Source organism: Melanerpes formicivorus, unplaced genomic scaffold, assembly GCF_026170545.1.
Source record: "Melanerpes formicivorus ecotype bairdi unplaced genomic scaffold, bMelFor1.0.p_v2 SCAF_2, whole genome shotgun sequence".
Taxonomy (NCBI): domain Eukaryota; kingdom Metazoa; phylum Chordata; class Aves; order Piciformes; family Picidae; genus Melanerpes; species Melanerpes formicivorus.
Genome location: NW_027142354.1, coordinates 20,611,039 through 20,634,937, shown reverse-complemented (window position 1 = coordinate 20,634,937; position 23,899 = coordinate 20,611,039). Strand labels below are relative to the sequence as shown.

General features: G+C 41.5%; 3 protein-coding genes and 1 non-coding gene across 4 annotated transcripts; 2 read left to right on the top strand and 2 right to left on the bottom strand.

Moving 5' to 3' along the window:
- Positions 1-56: 56 nt before the first annotated feature.
- MRPL18 (mitochondrial ribosomal protein L18) lies at positions 57-3,428 on the bottom strand. Its single transcript, XM_068152676.1, has 4 exons — positions 2,835-3,428; positions 1,864-2,044; positions 524-758; positions 57-265 (listed from the first exon to the last, which is right to left on the bottom strand). The coding sequence occupies exons 1-4, from the start codon at positions 2,896-2,898 to the stop codon at positions 194-196; spliced, it is 552 nt and encodes a 183-aa protein (XP_068008777.1). The 5' UTR covers positions 2,899-3,428; the 3' UTR covers positions 57-193.
- A 398-nt stretch (positions 3,429-3,826) lies between these two features.
- On the top strand, positions 3,827-12,516 carry TCP1 (t-complex 1). Its single transcript, XM_068152570.1, has 12 exons — positions 3,827-3,992; positions 5,529-5,614; positions 6,135-6,263; positions 6,850-6,947; positions 7,301-7,411; positions 8,066-8,247; positions 8,807-8,933; positions 9,253-9,428; positions 10,157-10,280; positions 11,347-11,539; positions 11,829-11,992; positions 12,226-12,516. Exons 1-12 carry the CDS (start codon positions 3,920-3,922, stop codon positions 12,437-12,439), a joined length of 1,677 nt encoding a protein of 558 aa, XP_068008671.1. The 5' UTR covers positions 3,827-3,919; the 3' UTR covers positions 12,440-12,516.
- Positions 4,841-4,976, top strand: LOC137454094 (small nucleolar RNA SNORA29). The gene has a single exon (XR_010990540.1). It is a non-coding gene; the product is annotated as a small nucleolar RNA SNORA29 (small nucleolar RNA).
- Positions 12,517-12,708: 192 nt separating the features above from the next.
- On the bottom strand, positions 12,709-22,345 carry ACAT2 (acetyl-CoA acetyltransferase 2). Its single transcript, XM_068152585.1, has 9 exons — positions 21,838-22,345; positions 21,596-21,730; positions 20,178-20,359; positions 19,262-19,379; positions 18,394-18,537; positions 17,206-17,328; positions 15,727-15,881; positions 13,724-13,834; positions 12,709-12,944 (listed from the first exon to the last, which is right to left on the bottom strand). Exons 1-9 carry the CDS (start codon positions 22,328-22,330, stop codon positions 12,777-12,779), a joined length of 1,629 nt encoding a protein of 542 aa, XP_068008686.1. The 5' UTR covers positions 22,331-22,345; the 3' UTR covers positions 12,709-12,776.
- Positions 22,346-23,899: the final 1,554 nt, after the last annotated feature.

The following is a 23,899-nucleotide window of genomic DNA, read 5'->3' as shown; positions in this document are numbered from 1 at the left end:
AAGTTGCTTTTAGCCTTAAAGGTGTTGATAATTTTATAATCATGAATATGACACACTTCTGTCCATTTAAAAATATTTTATTGTTAGACGCCACATTCTACCTCTTCCCATCTCTGAACTTCCACTGCGCTGGTACAGATGCCTGAAGAAGTGCCTGGTGCTCCTTCAAAAACTTTCCCAGTGGTCTCTTGTTTTACTGGTAGATTCTTCGTGGCTCACGCAGAATGACACCACCCTCCTCCATAGCTTTTTCAAATTCCTGGATCTTTTTTAAAAGATAGAGGTATGAATAAACACAAAGAAAAGCCATCAGCATCAAAATACCAGCGAGAACATATCATGTGGAGGGACAGAGGTTAACAGCTTCACTAAAGCGTAATGCCAGGAGCTGAAGCTTGTCAAATCTATCCTTCTGAGTGTTACAAGGACTTGTCAAGCCACAGAGGAAAATTAATAAACAGCAGCCAAATTAATGCTTAAAAAGGGAAAACGAGAAAACACATTTAAGGAGATAGGTACTTGCCGAGTCACAATGACGTTCCCAGGGAATAACAGCTTTGAAGTTCACAAAGTTAATTCCTGCTTCCAAACAGCGCTGTGCCATTACACGTCCAAGGTTTTTGCATGCTGTTACTCCCTTGGGACTGTATAAGTGTCTCTTTATAGCCCACTCTCGTGTAGAGGCAGAAACAACAACATCCCCATTACAGCGCTCAACGTAGGCCTCTACATAATGCTGTGTCCGCTCAAGCCGTAATCTTGAATGAAGGAAAGAAGCAACATGGAATTACGATATCTTTTACAGATCTAAAGAGAGAACATATTTAAATGCTTAAATGCATAAATGACTCACTTCAGTAAAATTTAGCATACTAGAATTATTAATGTAATAATGATTTCTTAGTATTGCTTTTATTATCTAAGGCTTTGTTTATTAGGATGTAAAACAGGACTCATGTTACCAGCTCAGCAGAATGAAATTCAAAGAACAGCTTTTCACCAGTTATATAGGTGCACAGTCCTACACCACCTCACACCAGCATTCACTCCAAGCCCAGCAATGTACACTTGCACAGTGTGGTACAAGTAATTTAAGCCATACCATAGGAATTGCTCCAACAGAAGTATAACCTTAGATTTGCTACACAGTCTCTTAAAAGCTTATGCTTATGTGAGAAACGAACTCGTTTCTCACACTTACACAGCACATAGTAACTTGTTTGCACAAACAAGTGGTTAAGCAGTATTTCATAAGCTGTTACATAGAGAGTATTAGGATAAATTATCTCTTATTGCACTGAGACAGTGTCAGACTTCCAGGTATGAACAAAATGGATGTGGTTTTGAATCCCCATCTTAAAATGAACTTACTTTCTGGAAGACAAGCAATCACCATTTTTTAGAAAACCAACCAAACAAACCAAACCAAACAAAAACCCAAACCCAAAACAAAAAAAAAACCCACACCAAACCAAGAAAACCTCCCAGACTGCAGCTGTACATGGTCTGCACAAGACTAGAGGAATCCTAAATTAAACAGTAGTTGCTTAAACACTATTATTGCTACTTTAACAATAAAATCATAGAATCATTAAGGTTGGAAAAGACCTTTAAGAACAGAGTCCAACCATAACCCAACTACCATAACCACTAGACTATATCCTGATGCATACAGTAATTTTCATGGGATGCTAGTCTACTGTTCCCTGAAAGCAGAAGATACTTGCTGATTAAAAACAACTTAAGGAGTAATTGATTCAACAACCCAAAAAAGTAAATTTTTGTAGAAATTCAACCTGGTGAGTTTATGTGGTTTATGTTTGTTTTGGTGTTTTCATTTCTGCCCACATCTTTCTGACTCACCTATGCCAGAATTCACGCTTTGGCCATGTTGTCTTCCAGCCACGCTCCTTCCTGGCCAGGGCTAACTGCTCCAAGTTCCGAGGATTCCTATTAGTAAAGTCTGGGGCAACAACCTCGTTTTCGCTTGTGTCCACATCAGTCTCCGTTTTGAGACTGGATGTAGTTGATGCAAAACAAAGACCTTGAAGGAAAGCAGGACACAAAACCTCCCAGAGTTAGATAAAAAAAAAATATAGTGCTGTCAATAGAACAAATGCAATATGGAACAAGTTATCAGGACAAAATTAGGTTTATGTTTTGTTTTGGGGGTTTGGTTGGTTGGTTTGTTTGGGGGGGGGGGGGGTGTTTGGTTGGTTTTGTTTTAACATAAAATAAATGTATTACCAGAGCTCAACCTGTTTCTCCAATTTATGGGGTGAATTGTAGGCTAAAATTGGAAAGTATATTAAATTTCAATAATAGTTCAAAACTCAAGCATACAATATAAATTTATGCATGACCAGAAGATCTTTAGGATTAAAGAATTTACAAAATACTGAAAGTGAAATATAACAAAAGCAATAACGGTGCTACCAAATAACAAGGTAATTATCCTATGTCCTTCAAGGCTATTCGTTACTAATTAATCTAGCAAACACGAATTTCGAGTTAGGCTTGGAGACGCATTTTGCTACAAAGCTTTTCGGTCCAGAAAAGTAGCGCGAATGTCTCATCAATGGACTGGGCCTCTCCTTGTCAGACCGCCCACCCCGGCCCGAAACGACTCGCAGCGCCCCCATCCCACAGCAGCCCAACGGCTGTTACAGGCAGGACTCTGACACAGACCGGGTCCTGCCCATGGCAGAGGGGTCCTGCCAGGACACCTAGCTGGCGGATCACGCTGGGCTCGACCCTCCGCCGGCAGCACGGAGCATGTGGGACCCCGTGCTGGAAAATGCCGCCATGACGAACAGCAGGTGAGCTGATCTTACCCGTCCCACGTGCCTGGAGCCTGCCGGTCGCCAGCAACAGGCAGCTGCGGGTCCTCAGCGCCATGAGAAACCGGTGACCACCAGGGCCTCAGGAGACAGTCACCTCTCCTCCTCTCAGGGGAGCCTGGGCGCCGCCATCTTGGTGAGGCCGGTACTTCCCTCGGAAGTCACCCTCCATGATTTCCGCCCGCAGTCGATATCGTCATACGGAAGCATTATTTCCTTTTCCACTTCTTTTAATGCAGGGGAGGGGGTAGGCGGGTCTCGTTCTGCTAGTTCAGTATACCCCGCCGTGCAAACTCCAGAGGGAAGTGCATGGTTGTGTCAGTCAGTAAACACTTTTGTGGCTTGGAGAACCTCTTGGATTTTTAGCCTTGGAAAACAGGCTATCAACAAAGACCTGTGCTTCCTGAAACGGATCTAAGGAAAGGGGAGCTGGGCCCGAGGAGCAGACATTGCACACATGGCAAGGCGGGGAAGTAGGCTTCCAGCACCTACCAAAGCCACGCGGTAGAGGGCAGAGCTGCTACAAAAAACTGTTTACTGTTACTAAAAGCTAACCTGATTCCACGGTGCAGACTACGTATCTGCTGCTACTGAACCAGGCACAAACAATGCCGGCAGGCTTGCAATACCGCCTAGCCCATGCATTCATACCGCTGCCCGCTCGCCTGTCGTTGCAGGCTTACCCTGCATTCAGACAAAGCCGCACCGTTTGCGGGGACCTGGAGGCTGTGCAGCGCAGCGCGCCGCGCCCCTTAGAAAGCATGGACCTACTGCCCATGCGCACCAGCCATAGCTACTTTCTAGAACCTCCTGGAAATCCTTCTGTCCCTCTCTCAGAGTGGCTGCTTTGTTCAACCGCAAGCACCAATCGCGGCCTCAGTCTGGGGCCGTACCGCGCTCGTGGATTGGGCAGGTAGGGCGTGGTTCCGCCCCTCACGCGCGGCGGGGCTGTCTCTCGTGCCTCCACCCTCTCCCGGGAAAGGGGGGTCTGTACCCAGCATTCTTTGCGGTTCTCTGTCTTTTCCGCCGGTCCGCGGGCTGCTTCACCTCTTCGTCTGGCGCCGCGGCCGGGCGGGAAGATGGCGGCGATGGAGGGGCCTCTGGCTGTCTTTGGGGAGCGAACCAGCGGCGACGCGATCCGCACACAAAACGGTAACTTCCGCGCCCTACTGCCAGGGGCTACATGAGCCGTGCGGGGAGGGGCATGGAGGAGGTAACATGGCGCGGCCGTTACCAGCGCCATGTGCTTTCCCATCCTGGTCGCCGTCCAGGGAGGGCCTCGCGCTGCTGCCGGCTTCTGTTAATCCTGGGCCGCTAGGAGCTGTTGGGAAGGCCGCTGCTGCTGGGAGGGAAAGAAGGGAGGGCGGGTAGGATTGCTCCTTCTCTGCAGCTGCCACGAGGAGACGAGCGGCTTGCGCGAGTCTCGCGCCGCTCTCAGGCGTCCTTGTGACCAAGCGATCTTGCGAGCCCCTTTTTCGCGCGGTGCAGGCACGCTCCGGGAGGGGGATGGTTGCCGGCTAGAAGTCGGCTTGGCTCCGTTCCGAGCTTGTAGGGCGTGAGCTGCAATAGCCTGCAGACTGCCGCGGAGTGGGGAAGTCGACAGCACAGAGAAATAACCTGATGCTGAGAGTGCGGACTGGCCCCGACATGACTGTGGTTAACTAAAGTTCTCAAGAACATGTCACATTTCTTTGTATTTCATTCTGAGTCTTGGGGGAAGGCTTCAAATGCCGAGGTTTGTGTTAAATTTCTGTATAGATTAAATGGGAGGGAAGATACTGAAAACCTGCTTCCTGATAATCGCGAGAGGTATATAGTCTGATGATACTTCAGGTGGAACGTTCAGAACGAAAATTGGGTTAATCTGTAGCTGAGATTCTACTTGATAATGGCACCTTTGATATCATGGTTATTTCTTTTAGAAGGCTACCATTACTTCTCTAAAGCAGGAAAAACAGTTACATTGGTTGAAGTTCAAAGTGAAAGTCTGAGTTGTAACCATTCCCATTATACTACCACTTTTTCAATTTCCAGATTAAGTGGCTATGCTTGTGGGATAGAGAAAAACGTGCCACGGTCTGAAGGAAAAGGTTGTTTGTATCTTTTTCCTATATGAAGTTGGCAGAACATCTTCTAAAGACACTGTACTTCAAGTGACATGAAACTTCTAATAATGACTAAAACGTCGCTTTTGACTTTATAGACTTTGCTCCAGAGGAAGCATTTTGTTATAGTCATGAACCTGACGGGGGCTGAAAGATATGTTACTAGTTGATACATAATACCATTGTTCTGTATCTGTCTCTAAATGAGGAGTAAACTTTTTTTTTCAGTAAACTTCTATGGAATAACTTGCTGCTGCCAAAAGGGAGTATGCTACCAATATCTTCTAAGTTACCACCAGTGTGCTCTTCTGACCTCAGTAGAGTTCTCCCATCTTGCCAAGCCAACACAAACTTATTCTTTTTCCGATCAGGTAGTTTTACCAGGTCAGTTAGCTAAACCAGCTTAGAGGGAAGTTTGTCAAAGACTCTGTTTTAACAGAAAGCCATTACTAGCTTAGTTAGGCTAAAACTGAATCCTAAATTAGTTCACTTTATTTCAGGTTTTAGAATTGCAGGTTCTTGGCACATTTTCTTGTAAAACTTAATCACTCTGAAGTTGAAAAAACAACGGTTTTTGTTTCAGTTACTGCTGCATCAGCTATTGCCAACATTGTGAAGAGTTCTCTTGGGCCAGTCGGTCTGGATAAGATGTTGGTGGATGATATTGGGGTAAGTAAAACTTTAAGAGGTACCGGGGCAATTGTGTATTCTTGTGTAAAAGTGCATCCACATAGTGTGATTTATAGGTCATGTGCAACAGGTGCATATGCCTAGTTTTTTCTGTTCTGGGAGGGGTTAGGAGAAGAACTGATATAAGTTCAGCATCAGGTAACACATGGTACATCATTTTAGTCTAACTTAGAATTGTAGTTTATGCAGTACAGTTGCCTTCTTTTTTCACATAAGTTCTTGTCACTTAGCAAGTATTGATCAGATGCGCAGGGATAAATATCACCATTGAAGTCAGGTATTATGATGATGATGACAACTTGGATATTCTGGTCTCCACATTAGAAGAGATTTCAAGGAATCCCATAACAATTTTACAGAAGCATTCTATATTTCACTTCTTAAAGTGGCTTTGTGGACCTTTGCAAAGAAAATTTATTTCCATTTATGTGAATGTCATGAAACACAAAAGTTAAAATTGGAATAGACTTTATGTTACCATTTGATTTTTCAAAATTAGGATGTGACCATTACTAATGATGGTGCAACCATTCTGAAACTGCTAGAAGTGGAACATCCTGCTGCAAAAGTTCTTTGTGAACTGGCAGACCTGCAAGACAAAGAAGTTGGTGATGGGACAACCTCAGTGGTACGTATGAAGTCCTACAGTCAGATACACCAAATGTCTGTGTTTTATTATCACAACACAGTTTTGATTTATCCGTTATGAGTCTTGATACAACATCAAGTAATCAGGCAGAATGAAAAACTGAGTTGGCTGAACATAAGCAGTTTTTAAAAGTAAATTACAGAAGAAAATTAAACTTGTGGATTTTTTAGAGGTGTTGCTTTCCATACACAGCTGGTGTTCTGTAATGCAATTTTTCACTTTTCTTTTTCCTATTGATGATTGAGGATGGATTCTAACATAAAAGTCCTTTTTTTTGTTTGTTTGCTTTGTTTTTTTTCAACCCTGAAAATTTTGTATTGGAAATAATAACTATGCTGAGTGTTGGAAACTTTACTGAGGCTTTTAACAGCCTGATGGTTGGTGGAGAGCAGGGTCAGATGGTCTTTATGTGATACCGGAAACTATGACTCAAGGTTGCAAGTACTTGTTTCTGTTGAATACAGACACTGACCAACTGTTTGTGATTCTGCTTGCTAGTTAATGGTGACAGATAGTTATTTGGCTTGTATGGAATACGTGTATTTAGTGTTCATGTTTTCAACAGGTAATTATTGCTGCAGAACTTCTTAAAAATGCAGATGAGCTAGTGAAACAAAAAATTCATCCTACCTCCATTATTGGTGGATACCGACTTGCTTGCAAGTAAGAAACTAATACAATTGAAGTACATTGCATTTTTTAAGGTATAATAACTGTGGTTTTCTTGTTTATTTCTGTATTTGTGACTTCATTAATACAGACTTCTTGCAAAGTGGATATAGTGTTTTGTTTTGGGGGTGTTGGTTATGTTTTTCTTTTGTTTAGGGTTTTTGTTTGGTTTGTTTTTCAATTTTATATTTCTGTACTTAAATTAAAATGTCGTATTTCTGTATTACTAGAAGAATTTATTTCATACCTGTGCTCTTTGAGGTAGCATATAGAAGAGTTGAAAACATGTAAGATTTTTGTCTTTGTGGGGATGGAATTCTTTACCAATATTTGTCTTGATTCTACAGGGAAGCAGTTCGCTACATCAATGAAAATCTTATTATTAACACAGATGAATTGGGCAGAGAGTGCCTAATTAATGCTGCTAAGACATCAATGTCCTCTAAAATTATAGGAATGTATCCTTTAACTTGATCAAATTAGTAAAGCAAGTGTGATTGACAGGAGAGCTCAAGCATCTAGCTCAGTTTCCTTTGCAGCAATTTGTATGAATGGGATACAGCGTTCATCTGGGATTTTTATGACAGGGTGTGGAAAAACCTTTCACAGGTGTTGTTTTCTGACACATGGAAAAAATGTTCAGATTCTTCCAATGTATTTAAACCTGTTTGGGTACATAAGAGTTTCCTTATGATGTTTTCCGTTAGTGAGATTAGCTAAGGAATTGTGTGAATGGAAGAATGCACTGTAGAAGTCAAGTACCTGGGGAGTGAAGCTAGAGAAAATACACTTTAGTCCATAGTCAGAGAAAAGAAAAACTTTTGTTTTTTGTGCTAACAAGGGAGTGCAGAGTGACCACAGGGTAGATACTTTTGTTAAGAAGCAAAAGGTGCATAAATGGAAGTATCACATTAGCCTGCCCTAATTTTCTTGCCAGTGTTTCTGTTTTGAGAACTAATCTTAAGGCAAGGGCAAAGAAAGCCAGCGCTTCCATGCCTTTCTGGAGTTCTTGTTTGGAAACAATTATTGACTTGTATTTTAACGACTGTCAGTGACTTTGTTTTCTTACACCTAATTTTAGTTCTCCAGTTTTAACCTTAACAGCATTTTAGTGATGGTGATTTCTTTGCTAATATGGTGGTGGATGCTGCACTGGCAGTCAAATACACAGACCAGAAGGGTCAGGCTCGGTATCCAATCAACTCAGTTAATGTTTTGAAGGCACATGGCCGCAGCCAAAAGGAGAGCATACTTGTGAACGGTTACGCTCTGAACTGTGTGGTGGGTTCCCAGGGTAAGAACATGCTGTGTTTCATACAGCTTTTGTGCATATTCAGTCCTCTTAGTCTTTCTTACATGGATCATCTCGTGTCTTTAGTTGCAAATTGTGGGTTTTCAATCCTTGGGGGGGGAACAAACAAACAAAACCCTGCTTGCTACTTCAGTGAGTAGTGATCTGGAAAGTGTTGCTATGTTTCTGTAGTTTCCTTGGCTCAGTAGCCACATGGTAACGCTGTGATCTTCTGGTACATAATAAGCACCACTCTTGTGGAGTTGCAATGTCAGGTTTGTAGAAAACAATTTACAAAGCAGAGGTATGTTGTGACTGATGAGCTTTTCATGGTTTGGGGATAGGGTCTGTGAAAAGGTAACGTAGGTTATAGAAGAAGTATGGTAAAAAATAAGTTAGAGTCTATTAGTATTATTCTGTATTGGGACAGAAGTGGTGGTGGAAGAGCAAAGAAATAGAAATCTAAAATAGAAATCTAAAACTAAAATAGTTGTAATCAACAGTGCTGACTTGATGTTCTGTTAACTCAATTTGACAAATTCCCTTTTCTTTTTTCTGTCAGGTATGACCAAGAGAATAGTTAATGCAAAGATTGCATGCCTTGACTTCAGCCTGCAGAAGGCAAAAATGAAGCTTGGTGTTCAGGTTGTTATCTCAGACCCTGAGAAGCTGGACCAGATAAGGCAGAGGTACGTGGAAACTTGAGTAGTTAAGATAGTGGGTCTTCACAGGCCAGTTTTGGTCTCATTTGAAGTGACTCAATGCATTTATAGCTCAGTGCAAGAGGTAAAAATTTCTTAAATTACAATATTTTCCAACAATAGCAAATATTGGTGATGAAAGTCTTCGTGTCTGGAGGCAGGACTAGGTCAGTATTCGAGAAAGCCATGTGTTCTTGTACAGTGGTCCTTTCTTGCAGAGCTCTGCACTAAGATTTCAGGAAAAGAGTTGACTGAATGACTGTAGATTTGTAGTATCATTTTTCTAACTTTCACTTGATCCTCACAGAGAGTCAGATATTACCAAAGAGAGAATCCAGAAGATTTTGGCCACTGGTGCCAATGTTATTCTCACTACTGGAGGTATTGATGATATGTGTCTCAAATATTTCATTGATGCTGGTGCAATGGCAGTACGAAGAGTTGTTAAAAAGGACCTTAAGAGGATTGCTAAGGCATCTGGAGGTATGTTTATGTAAAAATAGGTTGTTTCAAATTATTTTGTAAGTGAAAGCTTTCATTAGGCTATTAGTAACTAATTTTCAGCATACAGCTCCTGAAGATACAAGGCCTTCAAGGAAAGGATGAGTAGAGCTGAGTGACTCTTAGGTTTTACATTTACAGTTACTTTTAAGTGACTTCTATCAAGGTGGATAAGTACAGTAAATCGACTGCTGAATATTTACAGTGGAGGAGAAAAAGTGCTGTCATGCACTGGAAAGACTCCCATTGTGGAAATGGAAGCCAGAATCTGTATTTATTAAGTCTTTATTAAGCATATCTTCTTAAGCCTCTTTGGAGAGTTGTGTTAAGTATGTTGTTCAGATGGTTTGAGGCAAATGAATTCTTAAGTTCTTACATGCCTATTGGGGAAAAAAAAAAAAAAGCAATCTGGTTCTATATCTTACCTGTGTGTTCTTAAATTTACAAGAACACATTATTACAGCAAAGCACAGGAGCTCATACTCACTGTGGAAAAGTTAAGTACTGTAAAAGTTGAGCAAAGAAGAACGGTATGGGTTACAAACTGCAGAATATGGAATTGCTACCTGAGAATTAGAATTGCTGTTGATTGTAAGAGAAGTCTATGTTGCTTTTAATTATCTTCAATTTGTTTTTGTGTGCCTATTCTGGGAAATTGGTGAAGGATGTGCTGGAATTGAATGCTAATCTCACTTGTTTGTTTGTTAAAGCGACCATATGTTCAACCCTCGCAAACCTTGAAGGTGAAGAGAGTTTTGAGGCATTAATGCTGGGACAGGCAGAAGAGGTGATTCAAGAGAGAATCTGTGATGATGAGCTGATCTTAATCAAGAAGTAAGGATCCTTTTATTCATTAGTTTTGTGTACATTTTCTACTGAATTGAGATAAAATCCCATTTATTTACTTCCATGCTACCTCAGTGGTATGAGTAGTGATACGCGTGGGAGAGAGTATGCAAGCCCACTGCAAATTAGGGGTGAAAGTATACATACTTAACCTCTTCTGCTGGGGCTGGACATAATAATACTGTTTCATACATAATGTATGAAACAAGATAGACTTAAAATTTTGTGTATAAACTTTTTCTAAACTGGCTTCCCTTTACAGATAGCAAAAGGAAATATGTACCATCTGAATAACTTCTGAGTAAGAAGGTGCAACCTAAAGATTGTACTGTTTATAGTGCAAGATGGGGTTTACTTGTGCTGGTTTCATTGAATCAGTGACTGGCTTGATAGTATGAAATACTGTTAAAAGGGTGGGGTTTGTGATGGGTTGGGGTTTTTTGCATGGTGGTTTTTGGTTGTGTTTTGGTTACATGTTTTTTTAAATAGGCAAGAAAAGCAGCAATTACTAGCTCTCCACACGTGGTATTTTCCACTGATGTAGTTTTGTTTTAGTGTGACACTGCTGTCTGAAGACTTGAGTACCAGTATAACAAGAACATACATTGGATATTAACTTCCTCACTACTTCAGTATCTCTTCTCTGTATTCAGCTTCTTGTTGTGTGAATGAAATTTAACCAAGCCACGGCACTTCTGTGGCAGTTAAATGACTATGGTGTCACCAGCTCATGTAGTGCCAATGCAAGAGAACTTTCTTAACATTCTAAATCCATTTTCCCCTCTATTTCATGGGAAAATAGCTTGTCTGTCACACTTAGGTACTTTGCCTTACAGGCATAACTTTCAAAGTTCTTTCATATTAGAAATGAAAACCTGGAATAAGTTACAATATACATGCCCTGTAGAGGTACATAACGATATTAAGAAGTCCTTTTAAATCTTCAAGGAGTCTGTCTCAACTGAATTTGGCTTTAGAAGAAAAAAATTAGCTAGGAGAGTTCTAACTTGTATTCTCTTCAGCATGCTGATTTCTGATTACTTTTTTCCCCTAGTACAAAGGCTCGTACTTCAGCATCAATTATCTTACGAGGAGCTAATGACTTCATGTGTGATGAAATGGAACGATCTATACATGATGCGCTTTGTGTTGTTAAAAGGGTATTGGAATCCAAGTCTGTTGTCCCAGGTGGTGGTGCTGTAGAGGCAGCACTCTCGATATATCTTGAAAATTATGCAACAAGCATGGTAAGTCTTGCACTAAGGACAGAAAAGCATGTGTTTAAACTGGGATAACATTAACTTCCAAGTATTTTCTTCTACTGAAAGTTGGTTCTAAGGTTCCTGAATATCTGTTAATCTCGCAGACTGTAATATGCTTCTTCAAAAGGGAGAGTATGAGTTACTTTTCTGACAATTGGAGTGTGGGGTTTCTTGACCTAAAAATAGGTTCTGCCTGTTGGAACTCTTGATCATAGCTGTATTCTTCCCTCTTTTGTTGCAGCAATTGGTTTAAAAACCTTTTTCCTTTTTCTAGGGATCACGTGAACAACTTGCAATAGCAGAATTTGCAAGATCCCTCTTAGTAATTCCAAATACGTTGGCAGTAAATGCTGCTCAAGATGCAACAGATCTTGTTGCGAAGTTGAGGGCATTCCACAACGAGGCTCAGGTTAACCCAGATCGCAAAAACCTGAAATGGCAAGTATCTGTCTGAAGAAAGGCTGTTACCCTAACATTGATGGTGATGGGTGACTTGGATGGAAAATTGTCCTGCCAGTGTAGTGAACTGTGAAGGTTATCACTGAATTTCCTCCCTCTGTCCTTCAGTCCTGTGTATATGTTACTGAGACCTAGCAGCAGTGAAACAGCATAATCCCAACTGTTTTTCTGCATTTTCTACCTCTCCATCTCAAAGTATTTCTTCCTTGCAGGATTGGTCTTGACTTGATCAACGGAAAGCCTCGTGATAACAAGCAAGCTGGTGTCTTTGAACCAACCATGGTCAAAACCAAGAGCCTGAAGTTTGCAACAGAAGCTGCCATTACTATTCTTCGAATTGATGATCTTATTAAACTGCACCCTGAAACTAAAGAAGAGAGAGGGTGCTATGAGGATGCAGTTCACTCTGGAGCACTTGAAGAATAACTTAGCTTTTATTTATGTTTGTCTAACTTACACTTCCCACTCTTGTAACTAAACTGTTAATAAAACAAGTGCTTGAATTCTGCTGCTATTTTCTTGTAAACAAATTAATTTTGAAAGTGAAGTTTGGTCCTTGGGTTGAGAATTTTAAGTTCTAGTATGTGTTAGCAACTTTGGTGCATCCACTAGCCCCTATTCTTTTTGTCAGGGCAGCGACTAAATGGCAAAAAATGATGGAGGAAGCCTATTTAATTAGAGGCAAGATGAACAGATACATGCTCCATGATTAGAAGTTTATTAGTAAACGAAAAGTTAACAGTAGCTGTTTGTGTATCCACATTCATCTCTCAACACACATGGCTATTCCCATGCCTCCTCCGATGCAGAGAGCAGCAATGCCACGTTTTCCCCCCGTTCGTTCCAGTGCATGTAGAAGTGTAACAAGGATGCGACACCCAGAGGCGCCAAGAGGATGGCCAAGAGCAATAGCTCCACCTTGGATATTAACCTAAAAAGGAAAAAAAGCCAACACTGAAGGTCAAGTTAAGAATTCATTTAACTAGTTTAGCCAAGATGCAATGTGAATAACCCCACAGGGTATAGTCTGAAACTGAAGACATGCATGAGGCAGCTGTTAGTATTTCTTCAGAAAGAGGCTCCCCTTTCCTCTGAAAATAAGGTGAATGTAAGGAGGGCTGAGTAACACACCTTTTCCCACCACTGGAAGGATACCATGACAGACTCAGCAGCAAGCTCAAGGTCATGCAGTTACCTAGCTTTGCATACAAATCTACTATAATAGAGTTGTAGCCTGCTACACCAAGAAATTACATTCCTGCTAGGAAAACAAGACTACAACAGAGTAGCATAAGGAAGCACCTTAAGGAATTCCAATACTTTATGGCAGATTTGAATAAACTTTATTAGAATAGAATAGAATAAACCAAACCAGGTTGGAAGAGACCTTCAAGATCATCATGTCCAACCCATCAACCCACCCAAACAGCTAACCCATGGCACCAAGCACCCCATCAAGTCTCCTTCTGAACACCCTCAATGACGGCGACTCCACCACCTCCCCGGGCAACCCATTCCATAGCGCAATCACTCTTTCTGTATAGAACTTCTTCCTAACATCCAACCTGAACCTCCCCTGGCGCAGCCTGAGACTGTGTCCTCTAATTACAAGAGGACCAGTCTCACCTCTTTGGAATACAATCCAGGTGCACAGAATGGAACAACTAGGAATTACAGGAGGCTAATCACAGGCTCAAATATATTCTTTACCTTTTCTGGACTGACTTTAAGTTCTTTTGCTATTGCAACAGCTAGTGATGCAAAGGCTTCGTTAATTTCAAACAGGTCAACTTGTTCCAAAGTCCAGCTGGCTTTTTCAACCTGAGAAAAGAAAACAGACTTTATTAGTTTTTAGGTCTTCTATACATCAGAGGAAGCTTTTCTTAAGACTTATATTGGGCAATGAAGACAACACTTCTAAAAAGTTGAAGGAAACAATCTTTCTAGACCCAGGGTTCATAACACCATTCTCAAAGCAACAGACAAAATTTAAGTAGGTACAATGTGCTGGCTGCTCAAAAAATACAACTAATTTCACACATAATGGTGATAGTGCAACTGTGGGGATCAAACCATATGTATGTGGTGCCCTTAATAAAAGAAGCACTGTTATCAAAAGCGGGGTTTAAGAGATTAAAAGCAAGCTTTTTACAACAGAAGTCTAATTCCACTTGAGATTCTTTGCTTAACACAGATATTTTTTTTTCCCAGGAAACAGTGCAATTACTATTAGTATGGGTGTCAAGTGCAATTTGCCCAGCTTCTACCCTTATGTTGAAAGTTGTGACTTAAAGCTTTTTGTAGATTGTTATTTTGGAAGAAGGTTTGGCTCACGTATTCACACAAGCAACTCTTGTGGCACAATTGCTTGCACACAGGCTTAGGCATGTTTCACATTTACATATTTGCTTTGACTCAATTTGTTTCTAACATGACATTTGATCAGTAGTCATCTGCAAGATGATATTTCACAACCTGCTAGCCAGATTAGTGCATATCCAAGACTGCTGTCAAGGAGGAAAGCCTCTTTCTACTAGATGTTACAGGGACAGTATGGAAATTCTTCACTTTCTGGGGAAAGGCTTGATTATTTACTATGTCATAACAAAAATGCATGGCCTAATCATCCTCTCACTTTAAAGTGCTACTATGAAATTCAGAAGAGGTAAACTGGTAAGACAGAGGGTGTGAATTGTTTGAAGATGCACACTTTATATTAGTGTGTCCTTTTTCAGAGTACCTATAAAGTTAGAGGTTCTGTTAAATAACAGCTTGTCCTACAATGTAAGCTGAACTATGTATTGTGTATCCATTTATTGCATTCTTGATTTAAAAGAACAGTTTGATACCAGCTTTAAATTTCTCATTTTCCTGTTAAAAACCACAGAGCTTGGGTGAGTTCAGGCTAAGCTTCTACACTGGCAGGGCATTTCAAAGATGAAAAATAAGACCTTTGTACAGTATAAATAAAACAAAGAGAATACTAAAGTGAAGCTATTGTTATCAACTGCTCCGTTGCATAACTCATTTTTACAACGTTGCCATGGGCTGTGTCTATATTAGCAAGCAGTGGGGTACACAAGGGATGCTCAGGGCATTTTGTTTGAGAAATTTGTCCTGTGGACTGAACAGAGAGTGCATTAGTGTGTGCAATAATGGTCTGAGCACATTAGATGTGGTTCTGGAGTGCACCTTCTTACATAGTTTCATCTGAAAGGAATCCAGTTTGTCTGCTCCAACCCTTTCACAGGGCAGGCTATAAAATACAAAGGGCTCCATGTTTGCTAATGCAGATGCACTCATTTGCCCTTCTCTTGGTGGTGTGCTATTGCATATTCAAACATGCAGTCCTCTGAAAATTACCCTGGCCAGACAAGGCAGCAGAACTGTATCACGGCAGGAACAAATCATCCCCAAATCAGGTTGGTATGCACATTCACAAAATTAGATCTTTAGCCTCCTAGGTTAACTAGTTGGCCTTTCACAAACTCAACTAGTTTATGCTCTGAGCTGTACTTACATTCTTTTTTTTTCGCCTCCAGTGAGTAAGCACTAGAAATCTTATATACCCTCCAATATTTTAAGTCTTATTTCCAATTAGTTTATTTCTTCTACTATTTTCCTCAGAATATAGAAAAAAACAAGACATGGACAGAAAATTAAAACAAGCAAGAGTATTAAAATACTAAATACATAGACAGGTAATTACTTACAGCTCTCTTTATTGCTGAAATGGGCCCTACTCCCATTATGGATGGATCTATACCAGTCTGAGCCCAAGATACAATCCGAGCCAAAGGCATGAGACCTCTCCTAGCAGCTTCCGATTTCTTCATTAAAACTACAGCTGCAGCTCCATCATTAATACCTGTGGAATGACAAACAACTTCTATGCATATGTTGGGGTTTATGGCTTTTACTGTACCACCTTTTCCTTCTTGTGTAAGTTCCCCAAGCAGACAAAACAAAAATTAAAAATCTTTTATTGGATCAGGTCAGCATTGTTCAGATCAGCCAAGACTGACCTCTGCCGCAAACACCTAAAATGGGTAACGTATCTGTACTGCTGTAAATGAGACACATTGGTGGTATTTATTTGGAAAGTAGTGGGTGTAAGAATTTGAGACAAATCTGAAAAAGCAGATTTATAAGACAGATTAAAAAAAAAAAAAAAGGGCAGCGTAAAGACCCAAGGAAGGAGCTTCAAAGCTGCCAATAATGGCAGGACAATTAGTACCACCAGGACAACATTTGAAAACATGAGTTGTTATGTTTTTCTCTGTACAGAGCTGCAGTATTCAAAACCATTTGAAAGCTAGTTTTGAAATAGAGGATGTAGTTTTTATTTGTTCCAGCCTATCAGATATTGCTGTTACTGCCCCAAACTTGCATCACTTCACAGAAATCGAGTAAACAAAAGACAGCTCGCCTGTACAGAAATCCCCCACCACAGTTCTGTCCAAGGTCTACCTGTGTTGTCAAACACACTGCCATTTCCTGTGAAATACATGCAGCAGTAGCCACACTCACATTAGAAGGATAGAGTTAAAAAGTTTCAGACTGAATAAGCCTGAAAGGCTCTTAATACTAAAGGATGGGATGACCTCGAAAGTTAAAATAATCAGAAACAAGACATGGCAATTAAAAGCACTATCTTAAGGCAGCATGATTCTGTCACTGTTTTAGACAATGCCTTGCTGTGACTTCTGTACATAAACCAGAGAGAGATTTGGACAAAGTTCAAAAACATCAAGGTATTCCCCATATAACCTGTGCTGATTTTAATACTAAAACCCACACCTCTAAGAAGAGAGTTTAAAAGTAAATGTAGGACCACCTTAGTATAACAAATTAATAGTATAATGAGTTAGGTAGTTGATGGAGCACATGTACAAAGATTTCTGTGACATAAATCATACAACCAATCATAAATAATTTATTTGTATTGTATATAAGTCACTTCTGTTTGAGCTAATGGTGTGCTGGATTTGTGATTTATTGCCCAGTGCTTGATTCTAATGAAACTAAATAAAGCAAATACCTCAAAACTCTGTGCATCCATTAGCTTTGCACACTGGATAAAGGACCCATTTTTGGGACTACCACACAGCAGCCTAACCCCTTGAAGGGATTCTGCCTTGAGCCACAAGCTACTGTTCCTTTCCATTTCAGTTTTAGCCAGATGAACCAACCTGAAGCATTAGCTGCTGTTACTGTCCCAGTTCCATCTGTCAGGAAACATGGCTTTAACTTTGCCATTGTTTCCAAGTTGCTCCCATGTCGAGGGTGCTCATCTGTCTTAACTTCTATAGGACCTGCAAAACAGAGCAATACTCACAGGAGGGTCTAACCACACATGCACACACACACATATCTTGAACAGAATGCTGGCACAAACAATGGGGCAATCAGGAATATATGGCACAATTGTCTTAACCAACCAACCATTCTTATGTCAGAGACAGCTTCCAATTCATTGCAGTTTAACAAACTGCCCTAACCCTACAGCTGCTTTTAACAAGGCAGACAGGTGAGTTTTGCAAGACAAATGCTCACAACAAAGATACTGATTAGTTGTACAAAAGCAGGTCTTCTTCTTGCTCTTCCTAACCAAAACCTCCTCTTCCAAGCAGAAGGCAATCTTCCAAGTGATCCTTGTAGGAATCTTGTTGCAGAGAGTAATCCAGGATCATTAAACATTATCATCTAAACTTGTTATCAAGAAAGTCCTTCATTAGTTTGTAATTATCCTAACACCAGAATTTTTCACAGAGAATCTATTCAATGCTAATGTTGAACAACTGATTCCTGATTTCTGTTCAGAAAACTCAGTTTTTACACCCATCTCACAATGAACTGGGGTAATTCCCCTGCTCTAGAAATGGACCTATCTAGAAATGGACCTATGGCTCAAGCACCAGGACAAGTCTGTTTATATCCCTAACAGACCTAAGGAGGACCATATCTGACAAATAACCTCATCTAGTTAATTTATTAGTAACCCTGAGCATTGTCACTCTCTGCTAGGTGGGCAAGGTTTGCCAGATCAACATGACTGATTTAAGTTTGGTGCAAGAGTTTAAGAAAACAAAAAGTACTTATTTTTGGTACAATATCCAAGCCTACATAAAGTCAGTGGTTTGCTTGAGTAGTAACTACATCTCAAAGAAAACAGCAGTAGTATTTGCAAAGAGCTACATTTAGATATTCCACGTTTGTATTGCTTCTGATTTAAAAAATAATCACTGAAAAGATAAAAATAAATAAAAGAGAGCAACATGCTACATGCTTACAGAACAGATTAGAAATAACAGTGTGTAAGTGGGAAACCAGATGGTTGTTTTTTTCTTTAAAATCAGCTCTTATCCATTCACACCTACCTTTCTTAGAAGGTACAAGAACAGGAACAATTTCTTTTGTAAAATAGCCAGCTTTCTGTGCTGCCTCTGCCCTGTTCTGTGACTGTACAGCAAGTTGGTCTTGTTCCCCTCTGCTGACTTGCCACTGATTGGCCACATTTTCAGCTGCAATAGGAACAAAATGCAAATTACCATGAGGAAATGCTAACATTATAAATTGTAGAACTGTAAGCGACAAGGCAGTAATTAATGTTTGCTATAGCAAGCTGCTCAGCTTGTTGAATAGTTTTTATTCTGATTATCTTGTTTTGCTTGCTCCCGATTCTCTACTTCCTTTGGAGGGTAAAAATTTCTGTGTAGGACCTACTCTGAGAGGGTCTATCAACTTAAATATAAATGCTCTTCTAGTTTATTATTTCTCTGGTTTATTACACTCAGATCTCGCTACAGGTAACACAGAAGAGGAAACATTCTGAAATTACTCCATTTCATCAGCAAAGTTTGAAAAAGCAGTTGGCTGACTATCCCATGCAGGGTGCAATAACCTGAAGCTGCAGAAACATGTGTATCCACAATACACTTCATGTAATTCCTGCCTACTGTAAATCTGTGCTGCCAATTGCTCCAGTTACATGCAGGGATTATTTTATTTATTTTTCATGAAATTAAATTACTCTCATGCAAAAGAGATGCACTGAGATTAGATCAGACAGAAAGAAAAAAAGAAGAAAAAACAAACTAGCTTTACAAACAAAGCATTATCAGACATTTCTTTCTTAAGGGCAGGTTAAAACACCTTACTTAAAAACAGATTTCTGAAATGTCCTGTCAGTTCAATCTTTTCTCCTCTCCAATTAACCATTTAATTTTTTAGATTGTCACCACTTACCTGTTATACCCATATGGTACTGATAAAAAGCATCTGTAAGGCCATCAAGTATTATAGTGTCCTGCAAGGAAGCCTCTCCCATTTTTACTCCAGCTCGCATGTGAATGACATGAGGAGCCTGCAAGAAGGTATTTTGAAAGGAGTTAGACGTTTTATATCTCAGTGCACAACACAGCAGCTGCAAGAAGCTACCCCAAATCCTGGCATCTCCCCAGATGTCTGTTCTGTATCTCTTAAGAATCTGCCACCTCTGTTTGGCCTGTGAATTTCCCCAGCAGCAGATCACCAAGGAGCAAGTGGCTTCACTTCGCAGATCAAATCAATCATCCCTGGGGCCATATAGCCATGGGTCCCCCACTACACTAACATTATCCTCAGCAAAGGCAGCTAGAGAATCCCAGCAGAAGCAGCTACCCCCTTCTAAGGTATCAGATCACCAGCCCAGCAACATTCCTCAATACAGCCTTGGGGTGGACACCTTGAAATACAAGTGCTTTGCTTTCTTTCCAAGCTCAAATTTCTTGGTGAACAATAACATTTCCAGTTATTCTTTCCCTGGACTTCTTATAACACACACAAAAAAATGCCATTTCTCGTGACTGGGATAGATGGAAATTAAAATGGAATTTTAAACGTGGTGGGTGTTTGCATGGGACCTTTTCAGTACCTACAGTATCAGGTCCTTTGGTGTGGTTTTGTTTTGTTTAAAAACACAAACAAACAAACAAACAAAAATCACAACAAAGCTGACCAAGTCAATTGTTTTCTGTGTAAATTCATTGCAAATTACAGAAACCAAAGATACTCCTTCAAAATGCCTGTAGAGCACTAGCCTAGGAATAGAGAGTTTCAACATAACTTAATGCTGTTTGCTCCCAGCAAGTCCGCACAATGCCACTGTCATTGTTTGCTTTACCTTGCTCATACTTTCCATGCCTCCTGCAACCACTATGCTGGAGTCTCCTGTCAGTATAGACTGAGCACCCAGGCATACTGCTTTCAAGCCTGACCCACAGATCATCTGGCAGCTCCAAGCAGGCACAGAGTAAGGGATTCCTGCAGCAACACTCGCCTGTCGGACAGGGTTCTGGCCAGCACCTGCAGGAACAGGCATCATTTTTCCTTTGTCTGTTCTTAAGAAAATGAATGTCAGCCCTGTCACTTTTCATAATAGGTACCCTGATTTCATTAAAATGTAAAGCTCACTCCAATTTTCACCTGATACAGAAGTTCCCAGGGGGAATCTGTAAACAGGAGCTCAGTTGTATTGTTCATTAATAAAATACCTGCAAGATCAGAATTTGGTACTGATAGTTTTGTACCTGCACTCTGCCTTTGACAGCAGGTCAGATGAAACACCAACTTCAATTTATCACTAGCCCGTTGTACATTTGTAAGGTGACAGTTCATTCAAACTGCTACTCACCAAAGGGTGTCTTTTTTACATCTCCTGTACATCACTGGCAGATGACCTTCCCTAAAAGTTTTTACGGAAACCAAAGGCACAGCTATGCAAGGACAGCCCAAAAAGCTTTCATTCTTTGTTGTGACCCTGATGGAGAGGAGTGCTAAAGACATTCTTCATCTGCCATTTCCTCAGGCCAAAGTAAAGCCAGCTCTTTGCATGCAAAAAAAAGGTCTAAGAATATATCATTCAGCAAGCTTAAAATATGCAGGAATCTGGATCAGCTTTAAGTAAGGAAGAAAAAAAGTCTCCTTTATTTTCCTCCTCCATCTTTAAAATACAAACCTGCCCTATGACTCTGCTGATTAAACATTACCCTGGAAAAGGCTGGGGACCATTCAAAGCAAACAATTTGCTATCAGGTCCATTTTCATTAAATCAGACTATTTGTTTTCAAGCAAGTGGCATCACAGATGCCACGGGTCGATCTTGCAGATAAACAGAAACACTGGCCTTGCTCTTAAAACCTAAGTTATCTATACTTATTACTTTGAATTATGAAAGGAGATGACCCACGCAAGGGAAGGGATGCTGTAACAAAGAAAAGAGGCTGACCTTCACGTATACATTGTTACCTACTTCGGGAATTTTTTTAAAAAAGTAAACTATCCCTCCTCATATCCTTTCTAAAAACCCAGCAATGGGTTTGGTCATCCAGAGCGCATGGAGAACTAGCCAAGACGGCACTCAAGTGCTTTGTTAACGAACCACGTCCTTAACAGCAAAGAGTAAGGTTCCGACACGCGAAACCAGAACTGTTGCCAAGGGCAACAGAGAGATGTGGCCGTAGAGAGGAAGAGCCCACAAAGCAGTGCCCGGCAGCGGGAGGAAGGCTCTCCGCCGCGCCCCGTGCCCCGCCGCCTGCGTACCTGCGGTGAGGACCTGCCCCAGGATCACCTCCGTCACCTCCTCGGGGGCCAGCCCGGCCCGCCGCAGCACCTCCCGGATGACGGTGGCCCCCAACTCGTGCGCCGGCAGCGTGGACAGGCCGCCGTTGAAGGAACCTGGGCGGACACAGAGGAAGAGCACTCAGCACCGGGCCCCGCGAGGGGGGATAACGGAGAAAGAAGGTGGGAGGGGACGACACCCTCCGCCCGGCCCAAGCTCTCACCGATGGCCGTCCTGGCGGCGGAAACGAAGACGACAGGATCCGTGCTCATGGCGGCAGAAGCGGCGGAGCGGCGCGCAACAGCAGCGGGGAACGGGATCAGCAGCTGTGTCTGGCGAGGAAGCGGAGCTGGACTCAGTGCCGAGCCCTCCCTCGTGGGTTGCCAGTCCCGCCCATCGCCCGCTACCGGGCGGGGCGGGCGCTGCCCGGAGATTGGGCGGGAGTGGGGATTCCGCACGGGTGATTCGTGGCCGCGCCCCTGGGGAGAGCCAGGAGGTTGGCTGGCGGTGGGGCCTGCTCTCTTGGCTCTGAGACCATAGCGTACGGGCGTCTCTCGCCATCTCTCGTCATCTCCCTCCTCGAGGCGGTGAGAGTACGCTGCTGCAGCCCTCCGTCGTCCAGGCCCGGCGCTGCCGCGCACTCCAGGGGTGTCAGTCATGTCTCTCCCCTTCCCGTTGATACACTCGGGGATGTTCGCTGCCTTTTGCCAACTCATGCTAATACTCAGTTTACTTTTTCACAAAATTAAGCATGCAGATCAAATGCTCTATTATAACATTGTGGCATTAAGGACATTTTGTTTAATGTATAGCGGAGTTTCATAGGATCGATGTGAGCAGGGGAAAAAATGAATACTCATTTAAACTATAATGCGTGAGCTGGCACAGGCAGGATGCACACACAACCGCAAAACCACGGATTAAATGCAAAGAATACATTTATTCCCAACCAGGGGATCTTGGAAGTAGCACCCTAGCAGAGGTGCCCAAGCGGGGCTGCAGGCACTGCGGTGCTCAGTTTCTGATCGAGGTGTGGAGCCTGCTGCTTTTTCACAGGCATAGTTCTCCACTGCTTTGGTCTTTCCCACAGCAGGGGAGGTATCTCACTCATGTTCTGTTGGCTGGCTCTGAGTCTATGGCAGGCCTACGTTAATTAAACACAGATGCTTAGTTTAGTACTAGAGTTAGCAGTGACAGGTTGAAGTTTGGATTTGATGATCTTGAAGGACCTTTCCAAACAAAATGATTGTATGATTCTATGTTCTACTTGTTAAACAAAGAAACCAAAAAATTATTAATTTTTCAACACCCCAGCTGCAAGTCACTTGAGTGTGTTTACAATCTTCCTTGCCAATCTTCTGTTATTCCAGATAAAAGTATATCACAGAATCACATAATTAACCAGGTCGGAAAAGACCTTTGCAATCAAGTCCAACCTATTATTTTCCCATATTTCATCCCCTCACTCAAGAGACCACTTCCATTTGGGCTAGAAAATCTGGAGGTGTCCACTTTGGCTTTCAGGATATAGGACAGTGTAATTTACAGAGGCATTCAAGACATACATACAAAAAAAGGAACAAACATATCTCTACAATAATGTTTTCAAATCAGGTGCCCTGTTCATCCAGTCAGGAAAAGAAACCACTCAGCCAGACAGGCATCAACAGTAAATTGTTTCATGTGACGCATTATGTCCTGGAGATGTTACACATTGTCCTCTGTGCTAGTTGATTCATCTAAGCTCTAGGAAATTAAATCAGTAAAAATCAGGATGTCAACTCTGAACAGAGCGCTTACTTGCTATGTTGCACAAATTTTATTTACTCCCTTTCTATGAATGGAACAAAATGGACTTCTGCCTTGACCAAAATATTTAAAAGTGCAAAGATTTTAATTTTGAATTTTTAAAAAAATTAATTTCATTTGGTACTGGTGCCTCAATTTTATTACAAATAGGCTAAAATTTAGAGCATCTCAGTGTTCACTAATTTACTCTTCTGCTGAAAAATGTTTACTACATTTAAGCTTAACAGAGATCAGAGGTTAATCATCTTGATCTTGGGGAAACATATCCAGGGGATGTGGTTTTGATGTGGTATTTTTAGTATGAAACTATTAAGCACAAGCCAGCCTGTGATGGAGGAGGAAAACAGGAGTGCCATCTCCTTCCAGTAATACATATGCAGTTGCTCCAGCTCCTCCAGCTAATATCACTTTGGGTTTGATAACCTGATGTGGAGTAATTGCCCACACAGATTGGAGAGCTGTGGCTCATGATTTTT